Below are 20,052 nucleotides of genomic sequence, written 5' to 3' on the forward strand. Positions count from 1 at the left end.
AATTGGGAATTTAGCCATGACACCGGGATTAACACCCTTATGATAAGTGCCATGGGATCTTTCGTGACCACAGAGTCAGGACACACGTTTAACATCCCATTCGAAAGACGGCACCTTACACAGGGCAATGTCCCCAATCCCTGCCCTGGGGCATTGGGCTATTCTTTTTTTAAAGACCAGTGGAAAGAGTGCCTCCTGCTGGCCCTCCTAGCAGCATCTAGTCTCCCATCCAGTGACCAATCATGATCAACCCTGCTTAGCTTCCGAGACAAGCCTGCAGTGGGATGCAGGGTGGTATACAAAATGTATTAGCTATAAATTTCAACTGCAAATGGCATGCACTGACGACTGAAAACATTTATTTCATTTTTTTTAGTAATTTAGCAGATGCTCTTATCCAGAGCGACTAACAGTAGTGAGCGCATACATTTTTCGTACTGGTCCCGTGGGAATAGAACCCACAACCCTGGTGTTGCAAGCGCTGTGCTCTACCAACTGAGTAACAAGGGACATGCAGGCAAATGGTTTCCGCACTGGTTTTAGTCAAAGGTTCTAATTTAGCTAGCTAGCTAACATTAGCTACTCATCTCATAAAGAATGCAAACACATGGCCTGAATGATAGATCTGCAGAAAATGTCTTGCTTTTTTCAGATTGCATATTTCAGAAAACTAAATAAATAAATCCCCTAGCTAACATAACAGGCCCAGACAGTAAATGTTATTTTTGTATCTAGGACGAGTGTTGACTTTTTGCACCAGTTCAGTGTCAGCACATAAGTAGAACAGATTGCTAGCTAGCGACCTTGCTGGCTAGATAGCTAAGCGAACTATGTTAACTAAGTGAGAATATGATGACAGGGATGCTTGCTTGAAGTGTACTTTTGATGATTTACCTATTCAAATACACTGGCTGTAACAAGTTACTCACCGTCAAACCACCATGCCTACACGCGCACATTGTGACGTAGGGCTGAATGATGTTCAATGAGCAGCTGGTAGAGAGCCCTCGTCAGGCAACCATTGAAAAAAATTAAAATGGCCGGAAATGTGCAGACGTATTTGTTTATTCTACGTATATAATATTGCAGCTTTATCTGCAAAAAAAAAATAATAATATAAAAAAAAAGACATTTCTGCGAAAGGCTAATATCGGCTGACAATATTGGTCAACAGATTTATCGGTCGGGCTCTAGTCAGTGAATCTCCCACTGTTACAGAGGAACCAGAACCAGTTTGCCAGTCTCTCCCTCTCCGCAGTCTGAGTAGCCAGGGACAAGAGACGCTACCCAAAGTTACAGTAACAGAGGAAAGATAGCAGGCTGTCTGTACCAAACAAGAACCAGCCAGTGTCACATATATGGTTTGACTGACAGATCGGGGAAGTCAAAATGGTGGTGTGTGTGTGTGTGAGGACTGAGGAGTACTCACGCTACTGTCAAAGGGCCTCTTCCCAAGCAGGCCTGATCCCCCGCGGGGCTGGTTGGCCTGGTTGCGGTTGATGGGTGTGGGAGTGCCTCTGGGGGCCTTCAGCTTGAGTGGAGCCTGGATGGCTAGGGAGAGGACAGGAGAGGCATAAATCACAAACCAAAATCAAGACACTTACAATAGGAAGGAGCCTAACTATTGCATTGAAGCTATAAAGAGGATTGAAAGAGAATTGAAATATAAGTACAAAAGAGGATTGTAGGGGAAAGCTACAGGCAAGTGTTTTGAGTCCCAATAGTTCACAATGCTATTTTGAGAAGTAATAAATAAAAAGATCTCTTAGGAGCTCTCTGTTGTTGGTAGATTCTCACCCAGTTCCTTCACTATAGTGGCCAGCGGTGGTCGAGGGATCGAGCGGTTCTTTATAGGGGCCTTGGTTGCTTTAGGCAACCGTATCATACCTGAGGAAGAAAAGATCACGATAAGCAGTGCATGTGTGAAAAATCACATGTCTGAGTGTGTGTGCATGTAATGCATGTCTGTGTGGGTGTCATTCATATATATACTGCTCAAAAAAATAAAGGGAACACTTAAACAACACATCCTAGATCTGAATGAAAGAAATAATCTTATTAAATACTTTTTTCTTTACATAGTTGAATGTGCTGACAACAAAATCACACAAAAATAATCAATGGATATCCAATCAATCAACCCATGGAGGTCTGGATTTGGAGTCACGCTCAAAATTAAAGTGGAAAACCACACTACAGGCTGATCCAACTTTGATGTAATGTCCTTAAAACAAGTCAAAATGAGGCTCAGTAGTGTGTGTGGCCTCCACATGCCTGTATGACCTCCCTACAACGCCTGGGCATGCTCCTGATGAGGTGGCGGATGGTCTCCTGAGGGATCTCCTCCCAGACCTGGACTAAAGCATCCGCCAACTCCTGGACAGTCTGTGATGCAATGTGGCGTTGGTGGATGGAGCGAGACATGATGTCCCAGATGTGCTCAATTGGATTCAGGTCTGGGGAACGGGCGGGCCAGTCCATAGCATCAATGCCTTCCTCTTGCAGGAACTGCTGACACACTCCAGCCACATGAGGTCTAGCATTGTCTTGCATTAGGAGGAACCCAGGGCCAACCGCACCAGCATATGGTCTCACAAGGGGTCTGAGGATCTCATCTCGGTACCTAATGGCAGTCAGGCTACCTCTGGCTAGCACATGGAGGGCTGTGCGGCCCCCCAAAGAAATGCCACCCCACACCATGACTGACCCACCGCCAAACCGGTCATGCTGGAGGATGTTGCAGGCAGCAGAACGTTCTCCACGGCATCTCCAGACTCTGTCACATGTGCTCAGTGTGAACCTGCTTTCATCTGTGAAGAGCACAGGGCGCCAGTGGCGAATTTGCCAATCTTGGTGTTCTCTGGCAAATGCCAAACGTCCTGCACGGTGTTGGGCTGTAAGCACAACCCCCACCTGTGGACGTCGGGCCCTCATACCACCCTCATGGAGTCTGTTTCTGACCGTTTGAGCAGACACATGCACATTTGTGGCCTGCTGGAGGTCATTTTGCAGGGCTCGGGCAGTGCTTCTCCTGCTCCTCCTTGCACAAAGGCGGAGGTAGCGGTCTTGCTGCTGGGTTGTTGCCCTCCTATGGCCTCCTCCACGTCTCCTGATGTACTGGCCTGTCTCCTGGTAGCGCCTCCATGCTCTGGACACTACGCTGACAGACACAGCAAACCTTCTTGCCACAGCTCGCATTGATGTGCCATCCTGGATGAGCTGCACTACCTGAGCCATTTGTGTGGGTTGTAGACTCCGTCTCATGCTACCACTAGAGTGAAAGCACTGCCAGCATTCAAAAGTGACCAAAACATCAGCCAGGAAGCATAGGAACTGAGAAGTGGTCTGTGGTTCCCACCTGCAGAACCACTCCTTTATTGGGGGTGTCTTGCTAATTGCCTATAATTTCCACCTGTTGTCTATTCCATTTGCACAACAGCATGTGAAATGTATTGTCACTCAGTGTTGCTTCCTAAGTGGACAGTTTGATTGACTTGGAGTTACATTGTGTTGTTTAAGTGTTCCCTTTATTTTTTTGAGCAGTATATGTGTATATATATATATATATATATCTCCTCTGCTCACACTCGGCCTTGACGGCGTTTGCATTGATGGAGGCGTAGGGACGGCGTGCCGCGCGGCGGGGCTGCAGGATGTCAGTGCAGACGCGGCGGGCAATACGCGTCAGCTTGGTGGTCTGCAGGATGAACGTCTGCCGATTCTTGGCCAGCAGCTTGGCGCGCCCCCCGCTCGTCGTGAACGGGGAAAGGCCTTGCACCTCCTGGCGGGTCATGTGACCGCGCGGAGTGGACTCCTGAGGAGGGGTCAAAAGAGTCAAGTTAACATATTGCAATATCATTACCGGTCAGACTGACTGTTTAGTGGGCACATTTCAATAGGGTCCGTGCTATCCGGGACTCTTGGGACATCCCTACCCCACTGAAGTTGAAAATTAAAATGGTTATGGTTAACTAAGGGTTATGGTAAAATTAAGGGTTAGAGTAGGGATGCCCCAAGGATTCCGAATAGCACAGACCATCTCACTAGTCTAGAGTGGCTTCCTCTCCTCGTCGCCTACCGCTGTGATGATCTGATAACACAGGATAGGTGAAAGCAACAAGGTGGACGCCCACCAGGAATTATGAAATGAAAATATGAACGCACTCTTCCCTGTCCAATGTAGATAAAGGAAAGGAAATCACTTAAGGCTACTGAGATGAACCCAGGTTTAGGGAAGCTGGTTAGTGAAAGCAGACGTACTGAGACAGATCTTGCGGCGCCCTCTAGCTGTGTGGGAGTCTTCAGGCCTCCATACTTCTTCCAGTAGATCCAGCAGGAGGCACACAGTCTGCACTGCATGTTGGGAGGACCCCATGCGTACCACTGTGCTGACTGGGCAGCTGGAAGAGGCAAAGTGTTTGTATTAGCTCACTAGAAAAGTAACACTCATTTGTATTGTCTATGGAGCCCCTGGCTCTGGCAATTAGACAATCGAAAGAATTTACACCAATATCTCAATTCGACGGATCCTGCCAACGATATATCTCACTTTGTCTAGACAATGCATCTCAATCTCTCCCAAAACGCTTTGAAGATCATAGACAAATCCCAGTGGAGGACGCCATTTCTACTTCTGGAATATCTAAACGATTCACCCGATATGGATGAAAATGATGACTGACAGTCTGCACTTCAACCTCAGTCATTGCATAATTTCCAAGTGCTGGAGTACAGAGACAAAAACAACAAAAATGTGTCACTGTCCCAATACTTTGAGCTCGCTCTACCCCTTAATGTAAACTACGCTTTGGTCCGATTATTGCTCACACAATTCTCTATTTGGCGCAAAATGTTAAAACAATGTAACTGGGAATCCGTACCCATGCCAATATCATGGACTGTAATGGTTTGAAAACATTCCCAGGCAACTCCTTTTATACTACATTTACAACTTAGGTCTAGTATGCTGGCCAATGGAGTCCCACGGAAAACCCAACTACCGAACCATCCAATTATTATCTGGGCCCCCGAAAGGACTGATCTCTGTAATATATAAACTACTTTTGGAAAGCTCATATTCTGAGCAAGCTATTAAACAATTATGGTCCACAGAATTAAGTGAATATGAACAACCCTTTAACTGGAACAGAAAATGGAAAATTATGACCTTGGCATCCCGTAATCCGAACCATCAATTTACACATTTTAAGTTTGTTCACAGACTATTTAACAGCAAGGAAACATTTCGCAATGAAATTGGCCCCAACTCCCAACTGTTCACTGTGTCCCCTAACTCATATGTGAGAGTGCCCTGCAGTTAAATGCTTCTGGGACAAAGTTACACAATTCAGTTTGAAGTGCATGAATGTAAATATTCAGTACTTTCATCTACTATGTTACTTAACGATGAGAGCTCCTTGAAAATCAATACATCAGAGACTATTACTGCTGGCAGGCAGCACTGCTGCAAAAAGCAAAAAAGATGTTGGCTCTTCGATGGCAGTCACCTCACCCTCTCCCAATTCCCAAGTGGATAAAGTTACTATTTGTAGTTATAACATAAGAATTATCAAACAGTGCGAATGAATGGTGAGGCAACAAACAATTGAGGCCTGGACAAATATACTTGACTAAAGAATAATCTGAGCTAAAGCCCAACAAATACAAATAAACAATCTATTAAGGCCAAACATGAAAATATATGACGACACACACAAAAAGTAAACAATTTTGTTTTTTACTGAGTTACAATTCATGTAAGGAAATCAGTCAATTTAAATTAATTAATTAGGCCCTAACCTATGGATTTCACATGACTGGGAATACAGATATGCATCTGTTGGTCACAGATGCCTTAAAAAAAAAGTTTTACTTTAGCGTCTTATTGCAAACAGGATGCATGTTTTGGAAATATTTGTTATTCTGTACAGGCTTCCTTCTTTTCACTCTGTCAATTCGGTTAGTATTATTGAATAACTACAATGTTGTTGATCCATCCTCAGTTTTATTCTTTCACAGCCATTAAACTCTGTAGGTTTTAAAGTCACCATTGGCCTCATGGTGAAATCCCTGAACGGTTTCCTTCCTCTCCGGCCTTCTGAGTTAGGAAGGACAGCTGTATCTTTGTAGTGACTGGGTGTATCGATACACCATCTAAAGTGTAATTAATAATACCCGTTTGAAATTATGGGGTATTGTGTGTAGTACTGTGTATCTAAATTCAATCCATTTTAAATTGAGTGTAAAAACAAAATATGGAAAAAGTCAAGGGGTGGGAATTCTTTCTGAAGACAATGTAAATGTACCCATTTTCATCCGTTTTACTTTCTTTGCTTTCAGACCCACGGGGAAGGGGTGGTATGGAGATGGTTGCTGGGGAGGGGTGGGAAACATGGTTTCCAAGTGGTGGGGTGGAGGCTCACCTATGTTTTCTTTCTTTCTCTCTTTACACATACTTTTTGGCTCTGTGATGCAAGCCAACTATTACATTATCTGAACGTGTGTGTTGTGCGTGTAGCCCCGCCCAACAAGAAAATGAAAATGAATAAAGATTTGTCCACAAAGCAAAAATAAAGTTAACGTCATGTCACGCAAAGGTACATACGTGCATTTATCAATACAGTGAGACCGAGACATGGAGAGAGAGACACTTTCAAGACACACAAAAACACACGTGTACTCACTATGGCAGCTCTCGCAGCTCAGTCCTTTCTGGAAGCCAGCGGCCCCGTTCATGCCAGGCTTGTTACCAGGAGCCATGATCTGGTTGGGGTTGGGTTTGGTGCTGGAGGGAGGGAAAAAATGTGTCATTATGGTATTTGATGCAAGGATAGTAATATTGAGGAGTGCAGTTCAGACCGATACTCACTAGGTGGGGATGTACACCTGCTTCAGCTTGCTGTCCGCTTCTGCTGCCTTTAGTCGTTTCTGAAAGGGTATAAACATTTGATAAAATTAGCACAGGAATAGCAAGTAGGTTATTAGAGCAGGTTGAGAGCTTCAAGTTCCTTGGTATCCACATCACCAACAACGTCCAAGCACACCAAGACAGTCGTGAAGAGGGCACGACAAAACCTATTCCCCCCTCAGGAGACTGAAAAGATTTGCTATGGGTCCTCAAAAGGTTCTACAGCTGCACCATCAAGAGCATCCTTACTGGTTGCATCACTGCCTGGTATAGCAACTGCTCGGCCTCCGAACGCAAGGCACTACAGAGGGTAGTGCGTACGGCCAAGTTCATCAATGGGGCCAAGCTTCCTTCCATCCAGGACTTCTATACCAGGCGGTGTCGGAGGAAGGCCCTAATAATTGTCAAAGACTCCAGCCACCCTAGTCATAGACTATTCTCTCTGCCACCGCACGGCAAGCGGTACCTGAGCGCCAAGTCTAGGTCCATGAGCCTTCTAAACAAATTCAACCCCCAAGTCATAAGACTCCTGAACACCTAATCAAATGGTTATCCAGACTATTTGCATTGCCCCCCCCCCCCCCCTTAACACCACTAACATCATCTACTTTAGTCACTTTAAGACCTACATGTACATATTAACTGAACTAACTGGTGCCCCCGCACATTGTACTGGTACCCCCCTGTATATAGTCTCGCCATTGTTATTTTACTGCTACTCTTTAATTACTTGTTACTTTTATTTCTTATCCATATTATTATTTAAACTGCATTGTTGGTTAGGGGCTCGTAAATAAGCATTTCACTGTTGTATTCGGCGCATGTGACTAATAAAATTTGATAGGCGTGAATGAAACTATTTATACATCAGTGAAACAACTGACGAATACAAGCCAGGTCATATTCTCATTGAGAGGTGAGATGAGGTGAATTACCTGTTGAATGTAGCGGTCAGTAGTCTTCCACATGTAGTAGAACTGGACCACACTGGCTAGTGACTTCCATGGCAACTAAAAAAATAAAAAAATGTATAAACACCACAGAAATCAGAATCACCATCTGTGACCAGTAGAACATACACCATAGGTGCATATCATGACAACAAGGAAGGTGTTAAGATACACCCCCCCAACCCCCAAAAAAGGTAGGGGCACACTGAATCATTTTTGCTTTTCTTGGCTAAATGTTATAGCATTTTCCATTGTGTGCCCTAATGAACATGACCTTGGATTCATGAATGAAGGACCGTAGGGGTGTCATTGAGAGATGTGTGTTGACTACTTACAAAGTCCTGGCGGATGTCGTTAAAGTCCTTGCCGTACTTTTCCAGGGCCTCCTCAAACAGCATGGCCTCTGAGGCGCTCCACTCCTCCATCTCGTCACGGCAGAGGACCGGCCCGCCCTGCGGGACCAGCGTGGACATGGCCTTGGCTAGGTCATAACCGTTCTTCTGCAGGGTGTCCATGGCATGGAACTAGAAAGGGGGGGAGAGATGAGGCCGTGGTGATTTTGGCACAGGTTGCATTATTCAGGTTTTTGTAAATATGTGATTTGCATATAGTATTAGATATATATTACGATATAATGTACATTACTGCTACTAATTACGGCAAGGTAGATGTCCGTTAGTTTATGGGGTAGTAGAGCACTTGCTGATTGTCTAGTCACCATGGGACAAGGACAAAGTGTGTGTGTCTCACCAGTGTGATGTCTCTGGAGGCTGCTGCAGCACTCATATGCAGGCTGGGTTGACGGATGGAGCTACTGCAGTCCAGGGCTCTGGCAAACGTCCCCACAGCACTGGAACACACACACACACACACACAACCATCAAATATCAGAATTAGAATCTATGACAAACCCAGTACTAAAACACACACATTACTAACTTATTTTTGTCTAGGCTTTTTGATACCCAATCAGATGGGGTTTGGTAAATGTGTGAATTTACATCATATGGCCACAAGATGGCACTCCAGCTTGATGTAATCAAGGAGTCTTTCACTACAATGTCGATTCCCTCCAAAAACAGGGACAAACACGCAGTGTAGTTTGACTGGGGTCCTCCTGCTACTACACCGCTTAGGAAAGATCATTCAAAGATGTCTAGAGGAAATGATTGTGCTACAATGAAACCAAAAGGTGGACTGTGAAACTCAAAGCCATCCAGTTCACTTTACTCAAATCAGAACGTGCACCAAACTCATGAGGCACCCTGACAACAACGTCCCGACGACAAGAACCTCCATAGCAACAGGGCCGGGTTGTAACGTAACCAGGGCAACCTGTGACAGATGAAGGGGGACAGGGGACACTCACCGAGCCACCACCAGGAACTGGTCAATCTGGGGGTCTTTGAGCTGGTTGTCAGGGTCCCAGACCTTAGTCTCCAGCTTTTCCTGGATACGGGTGTCTGTTTCACCTGTGAGGGACAATACCAATAGAACAACGATCAGACATGTTAACGAATGACGCAGCAGATAGTCAAAGATATTGGTTGTGGTTGTGTGGCCCACATTTTGGGAGACACTGGTCTATGGCTATAACAAGAGAGACTTGAGAGGAGAGGAACTGGTGAAAGAGGAATAGGAGAGAGGGATAAGCAGAAGAGAAAAAAATATGAGTGAGCAGAGGATGCGAGAGGGAGGGGACAGAAATTACAGCGTGTGCAAGCAGTCCAGACTCCTCCTACGTAGTTTCCAGAGGATGAGCAGCTATGTCCGACTGAACCAGTGTCAGACACACAGGCTCGAACGCCTTCCACAAAACGTCAACCTTCAAATGAACACTGGCTACACTAGGAAAAATAAAGTAAGAGGGCAGCTTACCACACCACCTGCCTGAAGGGCCCTATCCATAGGCGTGTTCAGTAGGGAGCAAAATCTCCAATAAGAACATGTCCAGTTATGAATCTAACTACTGTTCCCTGAAGGAGGGAACGAGGTATAACATAGCATGGGGCGTCGACGCCCAATCCTATCCACCTGAAGCAAACTGAAATCACGACCAACGGGCAAATAGATGCAGAGACCGCCCTTGAAAGCCCCGGCTTCCTGGCTATAAAACCGGGGACCGCATCTTTTTCCTCAATTCAGTACCGCTCTTCAGCGAACCCAACCCCACCTGACTGCACGGGCCAAAATGTTATACATCGTTCTCTTCTTTAGGGAAGAGTAGTTATATTCATAACTATACGTTCCCTTTGTCAGTCAGTATAACGTACTACAGGGACATACAATCATGCTCAAAGGGTACCAAACTAGGAAGCCCACGGCAGCCCAAGATGACCGGTTTCACCGGCTCCAAAAAGGCGTTACAGAAACCACATTTCCCCCCCCTAATACTTAGCCGAGAAACCTGACGTATCAGAGCCCAACATAGGGAACCAGAACCTGCTGCAACTTGGCTATGCATACTGACAAACTGCCACTGCACCCCAAGTCCACAGACCCCACGGTTCCAGGAACAATGCTTAACTTGAGTGCCTGAAAATTCAAAAGGAACCACAAGTCCAACACAACAGAACACTTGTCATGACTCGGTAAAGCGCACACGCTCGCTACATAGCACCGACCAGAGTGGATGAACCACAGCAGCAGAGGATCAAACCCACAGAAAACCTGCAGTAACCTGGAAACAGCGTACCAGCGCACTGCCACAGCAGCCCAAGGTACAAACCCACAGGGAACTGCGGTAACCCTGATAAATGCACACTGTGTGCCGCACATCAAGACTCAACACCACAGGGAAACTGTGGTAACCCAGACAAAATGCTGTCTAACATAGACACCTAAGGATTTCCCTGAATCTGAACAACTTGAATCTGCACACTGCCAGACACCAAGGCTGCCCAAGGCCAAATCCCACAGGGGAATTGTGGTAACCCGGATAAATGTGCAACCTGCACGCTGCTCAACAGCCACCCCCGGACCCAGCCATAGGAACCCTATGAGCCACACTGGAAGCAGTTACAGCCAAGCAATAAAAAGCACATGGGTACAGTATGTGGGGAACCCCAACTCGCTGCAGCACAGGTATCAACAACCGTCAAGTCCCTGAACAATGCCCAAGAAGCCGCCACACCCCTAGTAGAGAGAGCAGGCACACCGCTAGGCAACCCTTGCCCTTTGCTATACGCCAGGGAGATAGCCTCCATAATCCAATTAGAAAGACGCAGCTTATAAAGCACCCTACCCCAAGCTGGATTAGCGAAACAGACAAAAAGCTGGTCACAAACACAGACATGCTTGTGCCTATCCATAGACAGTGGAAAGTATTACGACCCCTTGACTTTTCTACATTTTGTTAAATTACAGCCGTATTCCAAAATGTATTAAAAACATTCAATCTACACACAATACCCCATAATGACAAAGGAAAAACAGGATTTTTTTTTTTTAGAATGTATTAATTTTTAACTGAAATATCACATTTACTTAAGTATTCAGACCCTTTACTCAGTACTTTGTTGAAGCACCTTTGGCGGCGATTACAGCCTTGGGTCATCTTGCGTATGACGCTACAAGCTTGCCACACCCATTCCACACACACTCTTCTCTGAATATCCTCTCACGCTCGGTCAGGCTGGATGGGGAGCATCGCTTCACAGCTATTTTCAGGTCTTTCCAGAGATGTTCGATCGGGTTCAAGTCCGTGCTCTGGCTGGGCCACTCAACAAAGCCACTCCTGCGTTGTCTTGGCTGTGTGCTTAGGGTCGTTGTCCTGTTGGAAAGTGAACCTTCACCCGAGTCTGAGATCCTGAGTGCTCTGGAGCAGGTTTTCATCAAGGATCTCTGTACCTTGCTCCATTCATCTTTCCCACAATTCTGACTAGTATCCCAGTCCATGCCACTGAAAAACATCCCCACAGCATCAGACCAGAGAATCTTGTTACTTACCGTCAGAGTCCTTTAGATGTCTTTTGGCAAACACCAAGCCGGCTGTCATGTGCCTTTTACTGAGGAGTGGTTTCAGTCTGGCCTGATTGGTGGAGTGCTGCTGAGATGGTTTTCAATCTTGAAGGTTCTCTGTCCACAGAGGAACTCTGGAGCTCTGTCAGAGTGACCATCGGGTTCTTGGTCACCTCCCTGACCAAGGCCCTTCTCCCCCGATTGCTCAGTTTGGCCGGGCGGACAGCTATAGGAAGAGTCTTGGTGGTTCCAAATGTCTTCCATTTAAGAATAATGGAGGCCACTGTGTTCTTGGGGACCTTCAATGCTGCAGATATTCTTTGGTACCCTTCCCCAGATCTGTGCCTCAACACAATCCTGTCTCGAAGCTCTACGGACAATTCCTTCGACCTCATGGCTAAAGTTTCTGCTCTGACATGCACTGTCAACTGTGGGACCTTATACAGTTGTGTGCCTTTCCAAATCAGGTCCTATCAATTGAATATACCACAGGTGGACTCCAATCAAGTTGTAGAAACACCTCAAGGATGATCAATGGAAACTGGATGCACCTTAACTCAATTTCAAGTCTCATAGCAAAGGGTCTGAATACTTATGTAAATAAAGTACCTATTTACTTTAAATAAATGGGCAAACATGTCTAAAAAACAGTTTTCGCTTTGTCATTATGGGGTATTGTGTGTAGATTGAGGAAATGTTTTTATTTAATCAATTTTGGAATAAGGCTGTAACTAAACAAAATATCGAAAAAGTCAATGGGTCTGAATACTTTCAGAATGCACTGTAGGTGCGTAAAGTGTGCACTGGACACAGGCCATGCAACCTCTGTTGTTCACTGGAAGCAAACGGAGGTGGTGAGAAAGGAAAAGACCTGTAAGACATAGGCATAACGTTGGGCGCAAACTGCATTAGGACGTAACCTCACTTTGGAATGCTTCCAACTTTGTGGCAACAGTTTGCGGAAGGCCCTATCCTGTTTCAGCATGACAACGCCCCAATGCACAAAGCGAGGTCCATACAGAAATGCTTTGTCGAGATTGGTGTGGAAGACCTTGACTGGCCTGCACAGAGCCCTGACCTCAACCCCAAACACCTTTGGGATGAATTGGAACGCCGACTGCGAGCCAGGCCTAATCGCCCAACGTCAGCGCCTGACCTCACTAATGCCCTTGTGGCTGAATGGAAGCAAGTCCCTGCAGCAATGTTCCAACATCTAGCGGAAACCCTTGCCAGAAGAGTGGAGGCTGTTATTGCACCATATTAACAACCATCATTTTGGAATGAGGATGTTCGACAAGCAGGTGTCCACAAGAAAAGCCCTGCTCAAAAAGCTCTTGCAAGAACATCATGTCTATCAAAGAGCTCAGAAAAGGAGAAAATCCTTCAACCTGACACCAACCCTCAAATGCGCACCACTTATGTATAGAACTCTCTCGGTAAACCCCATAGCCGTCAAATTCAACCTTCAGGGGACAAACCCACAGATCCACGATCTGCGATCGTGGGTGCCAAATCCTCCAGTGCGCTTGGGACAATAGATCCAAACTACATGCTGTCAGAGAGACCGCGTCCCTCTCTACCTGTTGATGTACGCCACCATCGTCCTGTTGTCAGACCTTACCAACACATGCTGGCCTTCCAACATGAGAAGGAAACATCTCATTGCTTAGCAAAACAGTCAGTAGCTCAAGATGATTGATATGCAGAGCCCTTTGCGCTCTTGACCAAATCCCTCTTTCAGAGTAGCCCACACACAGCGCGCCCCATCCCAGTAAGGATGAGTCAGTCATGACCACCCTGCGGGGACACTACCCAGCCCATGAGAACACCCCGCAACAGCATTCGCCGGTCTCGCCAAGGAGTCAATGCCCTTAGGCACGACAGGGATACCTTGATCAATCCGTGACAGTAGCGAGAAGCGGACAGACACGTGGCAACCACCCACCCCTGAAACAGATGCCTCGGACATACCAGTGGCAATACAGCTATCAGAGGCCAATCCGACCCAATAACCATAGGCACAAACGAAAAGCACGAGTGCCTCAGCTGAAAGCGTGCCAGACAGAGCCGGAACTCGAACAAAGAGCAGGATTCAGAAGCGAGTCCAGAACGAGACCCAGAAACTAAATGCGTTGAGCCGTAGACAAACTACTTCTCTTGTGATTCACTATCAAGCCCAGAGACTGAAGATGGGAAACCAGCGGAGCTCCACTTGTTCTGTCGACTCCGCTATGACCAGCCAATCATCCAGATAGGCCAATACTCTGATCCCCTGGCACCGCACAGGTGCCAAAGCCTCCTCCACCACCATAGAAAAGGTGAGGGGCGACAGGGAGAATGTATAGCACATGAAAATATGAGTCCTTCAGATCTATGGACGTGAACCAATCGCTGGGACGCACCGACTGCAATAGTCGGCGAAGAGTGAGCATTTTGAACACTAGAACCGCTGGGCCTAGATGGACCCCCCCCCTTCAAGATAATGAGCAGTAATTCTGACTGCAACATTCTAACAGTGTAATTCATATATTTCATATACGCTATCGCAAAAATAATTATCTGGTTGTGTTAATGAAGGCCATGGGTAACAATAATTTATTTCAAATAATAACAGCATTTCCATTATATTATGTTACTGTAGGCAACAATAAAATAAAAAATAAAAAAAATTCAAGGGGTGGATCAGCTTTAATATTGCATTACCCTACAAGGAACAGAAAGGATATGTGCTGGAACACGGGAAAATATTACTTTTATAACGGCAAAATATAAAAATACCCCAACCACCAAAATGTGCGATCAAATGATGAAAACATCAGTAGCCTAAATATCATTATAAGCGCCAAGTGGCCTTGATAGATTGTGAAACTCAGCACAAAAGCAATAATGGCATTTTAATTCATATAAGTGTCGATATGACAGCATTCAAAAACAGTCAATTGTCTTCAGCTTATGCTTACATAGTGTGCGTCTTCAGTTGGATTTCATTTTGCTGTTATCCCATGCCCTAACAGCTGCATAACTTTTACTTGCATGACACACCTTTGTTTGTAGTGCATAATAGTCTCCGTTTTTTTCTTTATTGTGTTCCCGTTGTCATTATTTAGCACCATTGTGGAGCACAATGGCTGTGCAGGTGCCTTATTTTGTTCAGCGGGAGGGAGCTCCCATCACACTTTGTTCATGGTGCCAACCAGACTTGTTTCCTTTTGCAAGTAAATTGTTTGCTAAATGACAGTGAAGTTAAGAAATTGTCCACGGTGACATTTCTCCCCTTGCCAATTGTAAAGGCTCCACACAACCCTCATCACCACATTCTGACACTCGCTCGCCTGCTGCCCGATGTGGATATTTTCCCAGATATTGAAAGCCATTGGGCATGTACAACTACGCATGCTCTCACTGTGTAGCCTACCCTAAGTAGGTCAGAGTAGTCTGATAAGACTTCTTTGATTCGGTGGACTGATATAAAGGTACATTACCATTTTAAGATTAGAATGGAGCAACACAAGAGCGGCCCGCCCTGTTCTTCATTCCCATTTGGTGATTAATAACTATGCCTCGTTTGCTTCCCCTCGCTCATCAACTCACCCATCCATCCCCCCCCCATCATACTTTACTTAATTCATTTCATCTGTTGTGCGTGTGTGAAATTAGTTTTGCATAGTTTAGGATCAATTTCAAAGCAATTATGTGATTATCAGCTGGGCACTGCACTGTCGGAAGAATGAGCGGAGCAGGCCTTGCTGTTGGGAGACGGAGGCGTAACATGGGAAAACCATTTAAAAAAACATTATTACATGCCCTCCTAAAACTGGTTATGACTCCAGTTCTGTTTGTCAAGGATGGAGAGGGGGGCATGATAAAAAAAATGATAAATAACTGCTTTAACACGCAAGTCCAGAATGGGACTTTCGGCGCTCTTGGGAACTAAGTACCGGCTGTAACAACCACTCTGTACTTCTGACACTGGGACCACCCCGAACAGCCCTCTTTTGAAGTAGAGAGACGAAATCTCCTCTTAAGACAGTTGCTATGACCTCTGGGAACACTGACGTAATGACGCCACGAAAAGGAGGACGCACAGCGCACAGACCGTACCACCTCGTCACCGTCCTCATCACCCATGGTGAAACTGTGCATGCCCGCCACTGGACGGAGCACGCTCAAAGTATCCCATATATTATCTCCTAATTAATTAATTTATTTGTCACGCTCGTTTTCATATCCACCACTCTTGACAACCGTGCGTAACTCACCACCCATCGGTGAAATCTTTGAAACAGGGGTAAGCAACGCTGCTGGACGAACTCCGCCACGGGGGAGAAAACACCAAAGTCGCATTCACCTCCAATGGTTCAGTCTCCCCACCGAATCCAAAGTCGGGGCTTCAGGCTGCCCCTGTACTGATGTCATCCGATTCACACTCCAGAGCCAATCAGGGATTGTATATCATCCCCGGAATCCGGACATTGAACACTGCCATGAGCCTCACTCGGGATGACACCCCTATCAACTCCCACCACCAACCTTCCGCACAAAGTCAGCCTGACTTCCAATAGGAAGTTGAACCCAGCCGGAGACAAAGGTCAAACAAACTGGTCCAAGCCGAGGTCTCCTGAGCGTGTTTCCACCCCTAGCAACAGGACAGCATTCGTGAGTATATTTATTTTTCATTGTGAAACAACATGCCCTAGAGCACGGTCGGAGGTTCAAACTCGGCTGTCTAGCCTTTTTGAACTTTTACCACTGGCAATCAAACAAGGAAGCACTGGCTCCTCAAGCAGAGCAGAAAGTTGTGGGTTTTTAAATCAAACATAAAAACCAATATCAAGACAAAACGTGCAACATCTAAGGGGACAAATACTCTCTCCCCACTAACAGACACCTATGACGGGGCAGAATCTCATAGCCTTCGTACGCTTGAAAAGTTTGTAAATTGCGTGACGCGTCCTTCCTTCAGGCGAGCTGAAATGCAAAGAATTTGGCAAATGTATGCGAGCCCCTGTATTACAGCCAGGAAAACGTTGCTTCCTAGAGCGGGCTCGGCAATCCATTGGCCCTTTGGACGTGATTTCAGTTTGCTTCAGGTGAACAGGATTGGTCATTGACTCCCCATAGTATGTATACCAAGTGACCGACTGAAAGGGAACACAAATGTCCTTTTCCCATTCCAAAACATTTTCCTGTGTGCCCTACTGAACATGACCCATGTCTCACTACTCACTCATACAACACCATCATTTAGACGTGATAAAATACCTTCTTTCAACCCAGCACTTTTAGAAGTGGGGTGCAACTTAACCCCAAGAGTGTGTAGTCAGAGCACTATGACCACCACAATAGGATGCAACGTGATAGGCCAGATTTAAGCCAGCCCCCCCCCCACACACCTTCTGCTAGCTTGTCAGGGATCTCGGCCTGGTACTTGGAGCCTACGCGGATCTCTCCCTGGTCCGCCAGGAGGGTCTTCTGGACCGGGTCAAACACCAGCGAGTAAAAGAAACACTCCTGGACAGAAAGATGAACAACAGATGTTAGGAATGGATTGAGTGGATACATTCTCAGCCAACAGACGTTATATTTCTAGTGCTTTATTGTGTAAAAAAAATAAAAAATTAAATTAAAAAAATGTTGATACAATGGTCCACACTCAAAAAAAAAAGGTAGTCCTAAAAACATACACAACTCTTTCGCCATAAATTCCTCGACAGTGCAGTACTCATTGTAATACATGGGACAGGCTTGCTGGTGACAAACAGTGACGCTTTGGAGAAAGACTGAAGCTCACCTCTTTCTCCAGGTACCCGGCGAGGACGTCCGTTTCGTTGAGGAGGGTGACGTTACATTTCCCTCTGTGGGGGGGGGGGTGGGAGAGGTGCCAGGAGAAGAGACAGAGTGAGGGGGTATTCAGGAGGTTAAAGCGGCACCCTGCAAGTGTCTTCCATTAATCTGAACTGATCTGCACCTAACCTTGCTGCTGTACCAAGCCTATATCCCCAATAAGGCATTGGAAAACAAAAGAATGTCTGTGGAGATCCCCGTGAAAGAACAACTTCAGAACAGGCAAGATCATTTCAACACAGTTAAATGATTGCGACAGTTATAATACATTCACTAACTGTATTTTAAAAATCAGGAGCCTGAACAGTGGTGATGGCTGTTATAAAAAACAAACAGTTTGAACACATCAGTGGCTGTGTTTGTGAATGAGCCAGAGAGGATATCAGTCCTGTCACATGACACCATATCCCGTCAGAGTTGAAAGGGTTAAATGGCAGCACCCTTGTCTGCAGCTACCGCTATGCGGTGAGTCTACGCCTCAGGACACACACACTCTCTCTATCTATCTTACCGTATGTGAGTTGCAGGTAGAGACTCAAACTGCCGAGAGAGGAAAAGTTCTCTGTGCTTCAGCTGGTGTTTCTGCTGTTCAGACACGGTGGGCTGCTTGGACTCCTCCTCAAAGTCTCCTATGAAAACACAGAACACAAAAAGACACATTAGCGACAAGGCACATTTCCCAGTTAGATGGGTTCTAATATTCTTGATGGGGGTTATGTTCAATCACACAATTCATATCAATATGACCAACTGATAACTGTGGCTACGGGTTGAACGATCCCGCAGTACCTTCATTGTACTGGTTTTGACATTTCCAAGTCTTAAATAACAGATAGGTTAGAAATGAAGATGGGGAAACAGAAAGAGGGGGATAAAGCTCAGAAAGTGAGTGACAAAGCAGGGGATCCAATTGCTGCCTCCATGGGAATATGTGGTCCAGGGGTGGAAGCACTACCGAGAGATCTTTATCGAAATCAAACACGCTAAACAGCAAAGTGAAACTGACTATATACACATTGCCCTTTTATCTACCGTGACAAGTGCAAGTCTATCATAACCTATGACCTGGAACTTTAACTTGTAACTGGACTTAAGTGTAACCAATACCAGACAATGAACAGAATTCCCTTCTCGGAAGGACAAACTCTTCTACTCTAGTGACTGACCTACTATAGCTCTACTGAAGCTTTACAGTCAATGTAAACAAAGGACTGCATATAGCCTATATGACCTGGCAGGCAAAAATTAGTCCATGGAGATAAAGAAACATTACTTTTCCCCATATGGAAATTGTTTTTGTATTACATCTCGTTTTACACGACTAAAATTGCGCATTCCTAATTTGAGGCTGGTAAGTCAGTAATGTGTGAGATGGTGGTGGATTGAGCACTGAGGGGGGAGAGAACGAACTGGGCAGGACTATCGCTCCATCTCCACGGACTCCGCCCCTGCACTCAGCCACAGGAAACCCTGTCAGTAGGGGGGGGCAGGACCTCAGGCCACACCTCTTTCTGTTAACCCCTCCTGCCACCTCTAAACCCCGCCCCCCCTTCACCCTCCTTCCCTCCCCTTGTCCGGCGAGTCCCTGCCAGACTAAGTGGGAAACCCTGTGCGTCAAACCTGAGGCGCCCATCCCCCCATCATGTATACACCCCCCCCCCCACACACAAAAAAAATACATTAAAAAAAAAGAAAAGAAAAAAAGACAGGCACTCAAGGCACACCCACGTGCAGTGGCGCTCCAGCAGAGCAGTGTATGCGCGCGCGCTCTCCCTCCACACACACACACACACACACACACTTTCTTCCTTGACAAAGACACAAGGAAAGTCAGAGTTAACCCGTTGTGTGCCGTAGCCCTGTGGGACACATCAAGGGCCTTTTGTTCTGAGCAGCGTGCCTGGGCCGGAGGACAAGCTAAGAGGAGGGTGGGCAATTGGGGGGGGGTCTGGTGGTAGAGGAAGAGAATAAAGGATTTGAATAAAGAAGGAGGGAGGGAGAGACTGGGAGAGAAGCCCAGGTCTTGTGTAACAGGACAGTGCCAAAGCGGTGGCTCGTGCTGTCGAGTGGGAGGCGGGAGCGCAGGCGCCCGAGCCAAAACACAGGAGAGGGACGTAGAGTAGCGCAGCATAACGCAACAGTCGACAGTGTGTGTGTGTAGCGGGGAGTCAGAACAGAGTGACCCAGGCAACCGGGCCAGGTCGCGAGGAGGGCTTGAGGTCGACTGGGCACTAGGTTCGCTACACCGGCCCAGTTGTGGCCGTTTGTTTGCAACCCAACGTCTCTGTCTGTCTGTCTGTCTGTCTGTCTGTCTGTCTGTCTGTCTGTCTGTCTGTCTGTCTGTCTGTCTCTCAGCCAGTTTCAGGACCATCTTTGTGTTTCTCCACTGAC

The 20,052-nt window shown here is 46.2% G+C and overlaps 1 protein-coding gene across 4 annotated transcripts in view; it reads right to left on the reverse strand.

Annotated features, from left to right (window-relative positions):
• LOC106577523 (metastasis-associated protein MTA2) overlaps window positions 1–20,052 on the reverse strand; it is a 32,882-nt gene that overhangs the window by 4,274 nt on the left and 8,556 nt on the right. For 3 of the 4 annotated variants that reach the window (XM_045701312.1, XM_014155620.2, XM_014155621.2), the window contains 13 exons: window positions 18,173–18,290; window positions 17,609–17,672; window positions 17,211–17,328; window positions 9,227–9,329; window positions 8,608–8,707; window positions 8,193–8,381; window positions 7,843–7,917; window positions 6,869–6,927; window positions 6,684–6,784; window positions 4,261–4,400; window positions 3,586–3,814; window positions 1,798–1,887; window positions 1,430–1,551 (listed from right to left, as the gene is read on the reverse strand). In XM_045701312.1, coding sequence (XP_045557268.1) covers window positions 1,430–1,551; window positions 1,798–1,887; window positions 3,586–3,814; window positions 4,261–4,400; window positions 6,684–6,784; window positions 6,869–6,927; window positions 7,843–7,917; window positions 8,193–8,381; window positions 8,608–8,707; window positions 9,227–9,329; window positions 17,211–17,328; window positions 17,609–17,672; window positions 18,173–18,290 — 1,508 coding nt within the window. Of the gene's footprint in view, window positions 1–1,429; window positions 1,552–1,797; window positions 1,888–3,585; window positions 3,815–4,260; window positions 4,401–6,683; window positions 6,785–6,868; window positions 6,928–7,842; window positions 7,918–8,192; window positions 8,382–8,607; window positions 8,708–9,226; window positions 9,330–16,076; window positions 16,216–17,210; window positions 17,329–17,608; window positions 17,673–18,172; window positions 18,291–20,052 lie in introns of those variants that run through there. The other variant, XM_045701313.1, reaches the window with a different exon arrangement.

Source organism: Salmo salar, chromosome ssa18 (genome assembly GCF_905237065.1).
Source record: "Salmo salar chromosome ssa18, Ssal_v3.1, whole genome shotgun sequence".
Lineage (NCBI taxonomy): Eukaryota > Metazoa > Chordata > Actinopteri > Salmoniformes > Salmonidae > Salmo > Salmo salar.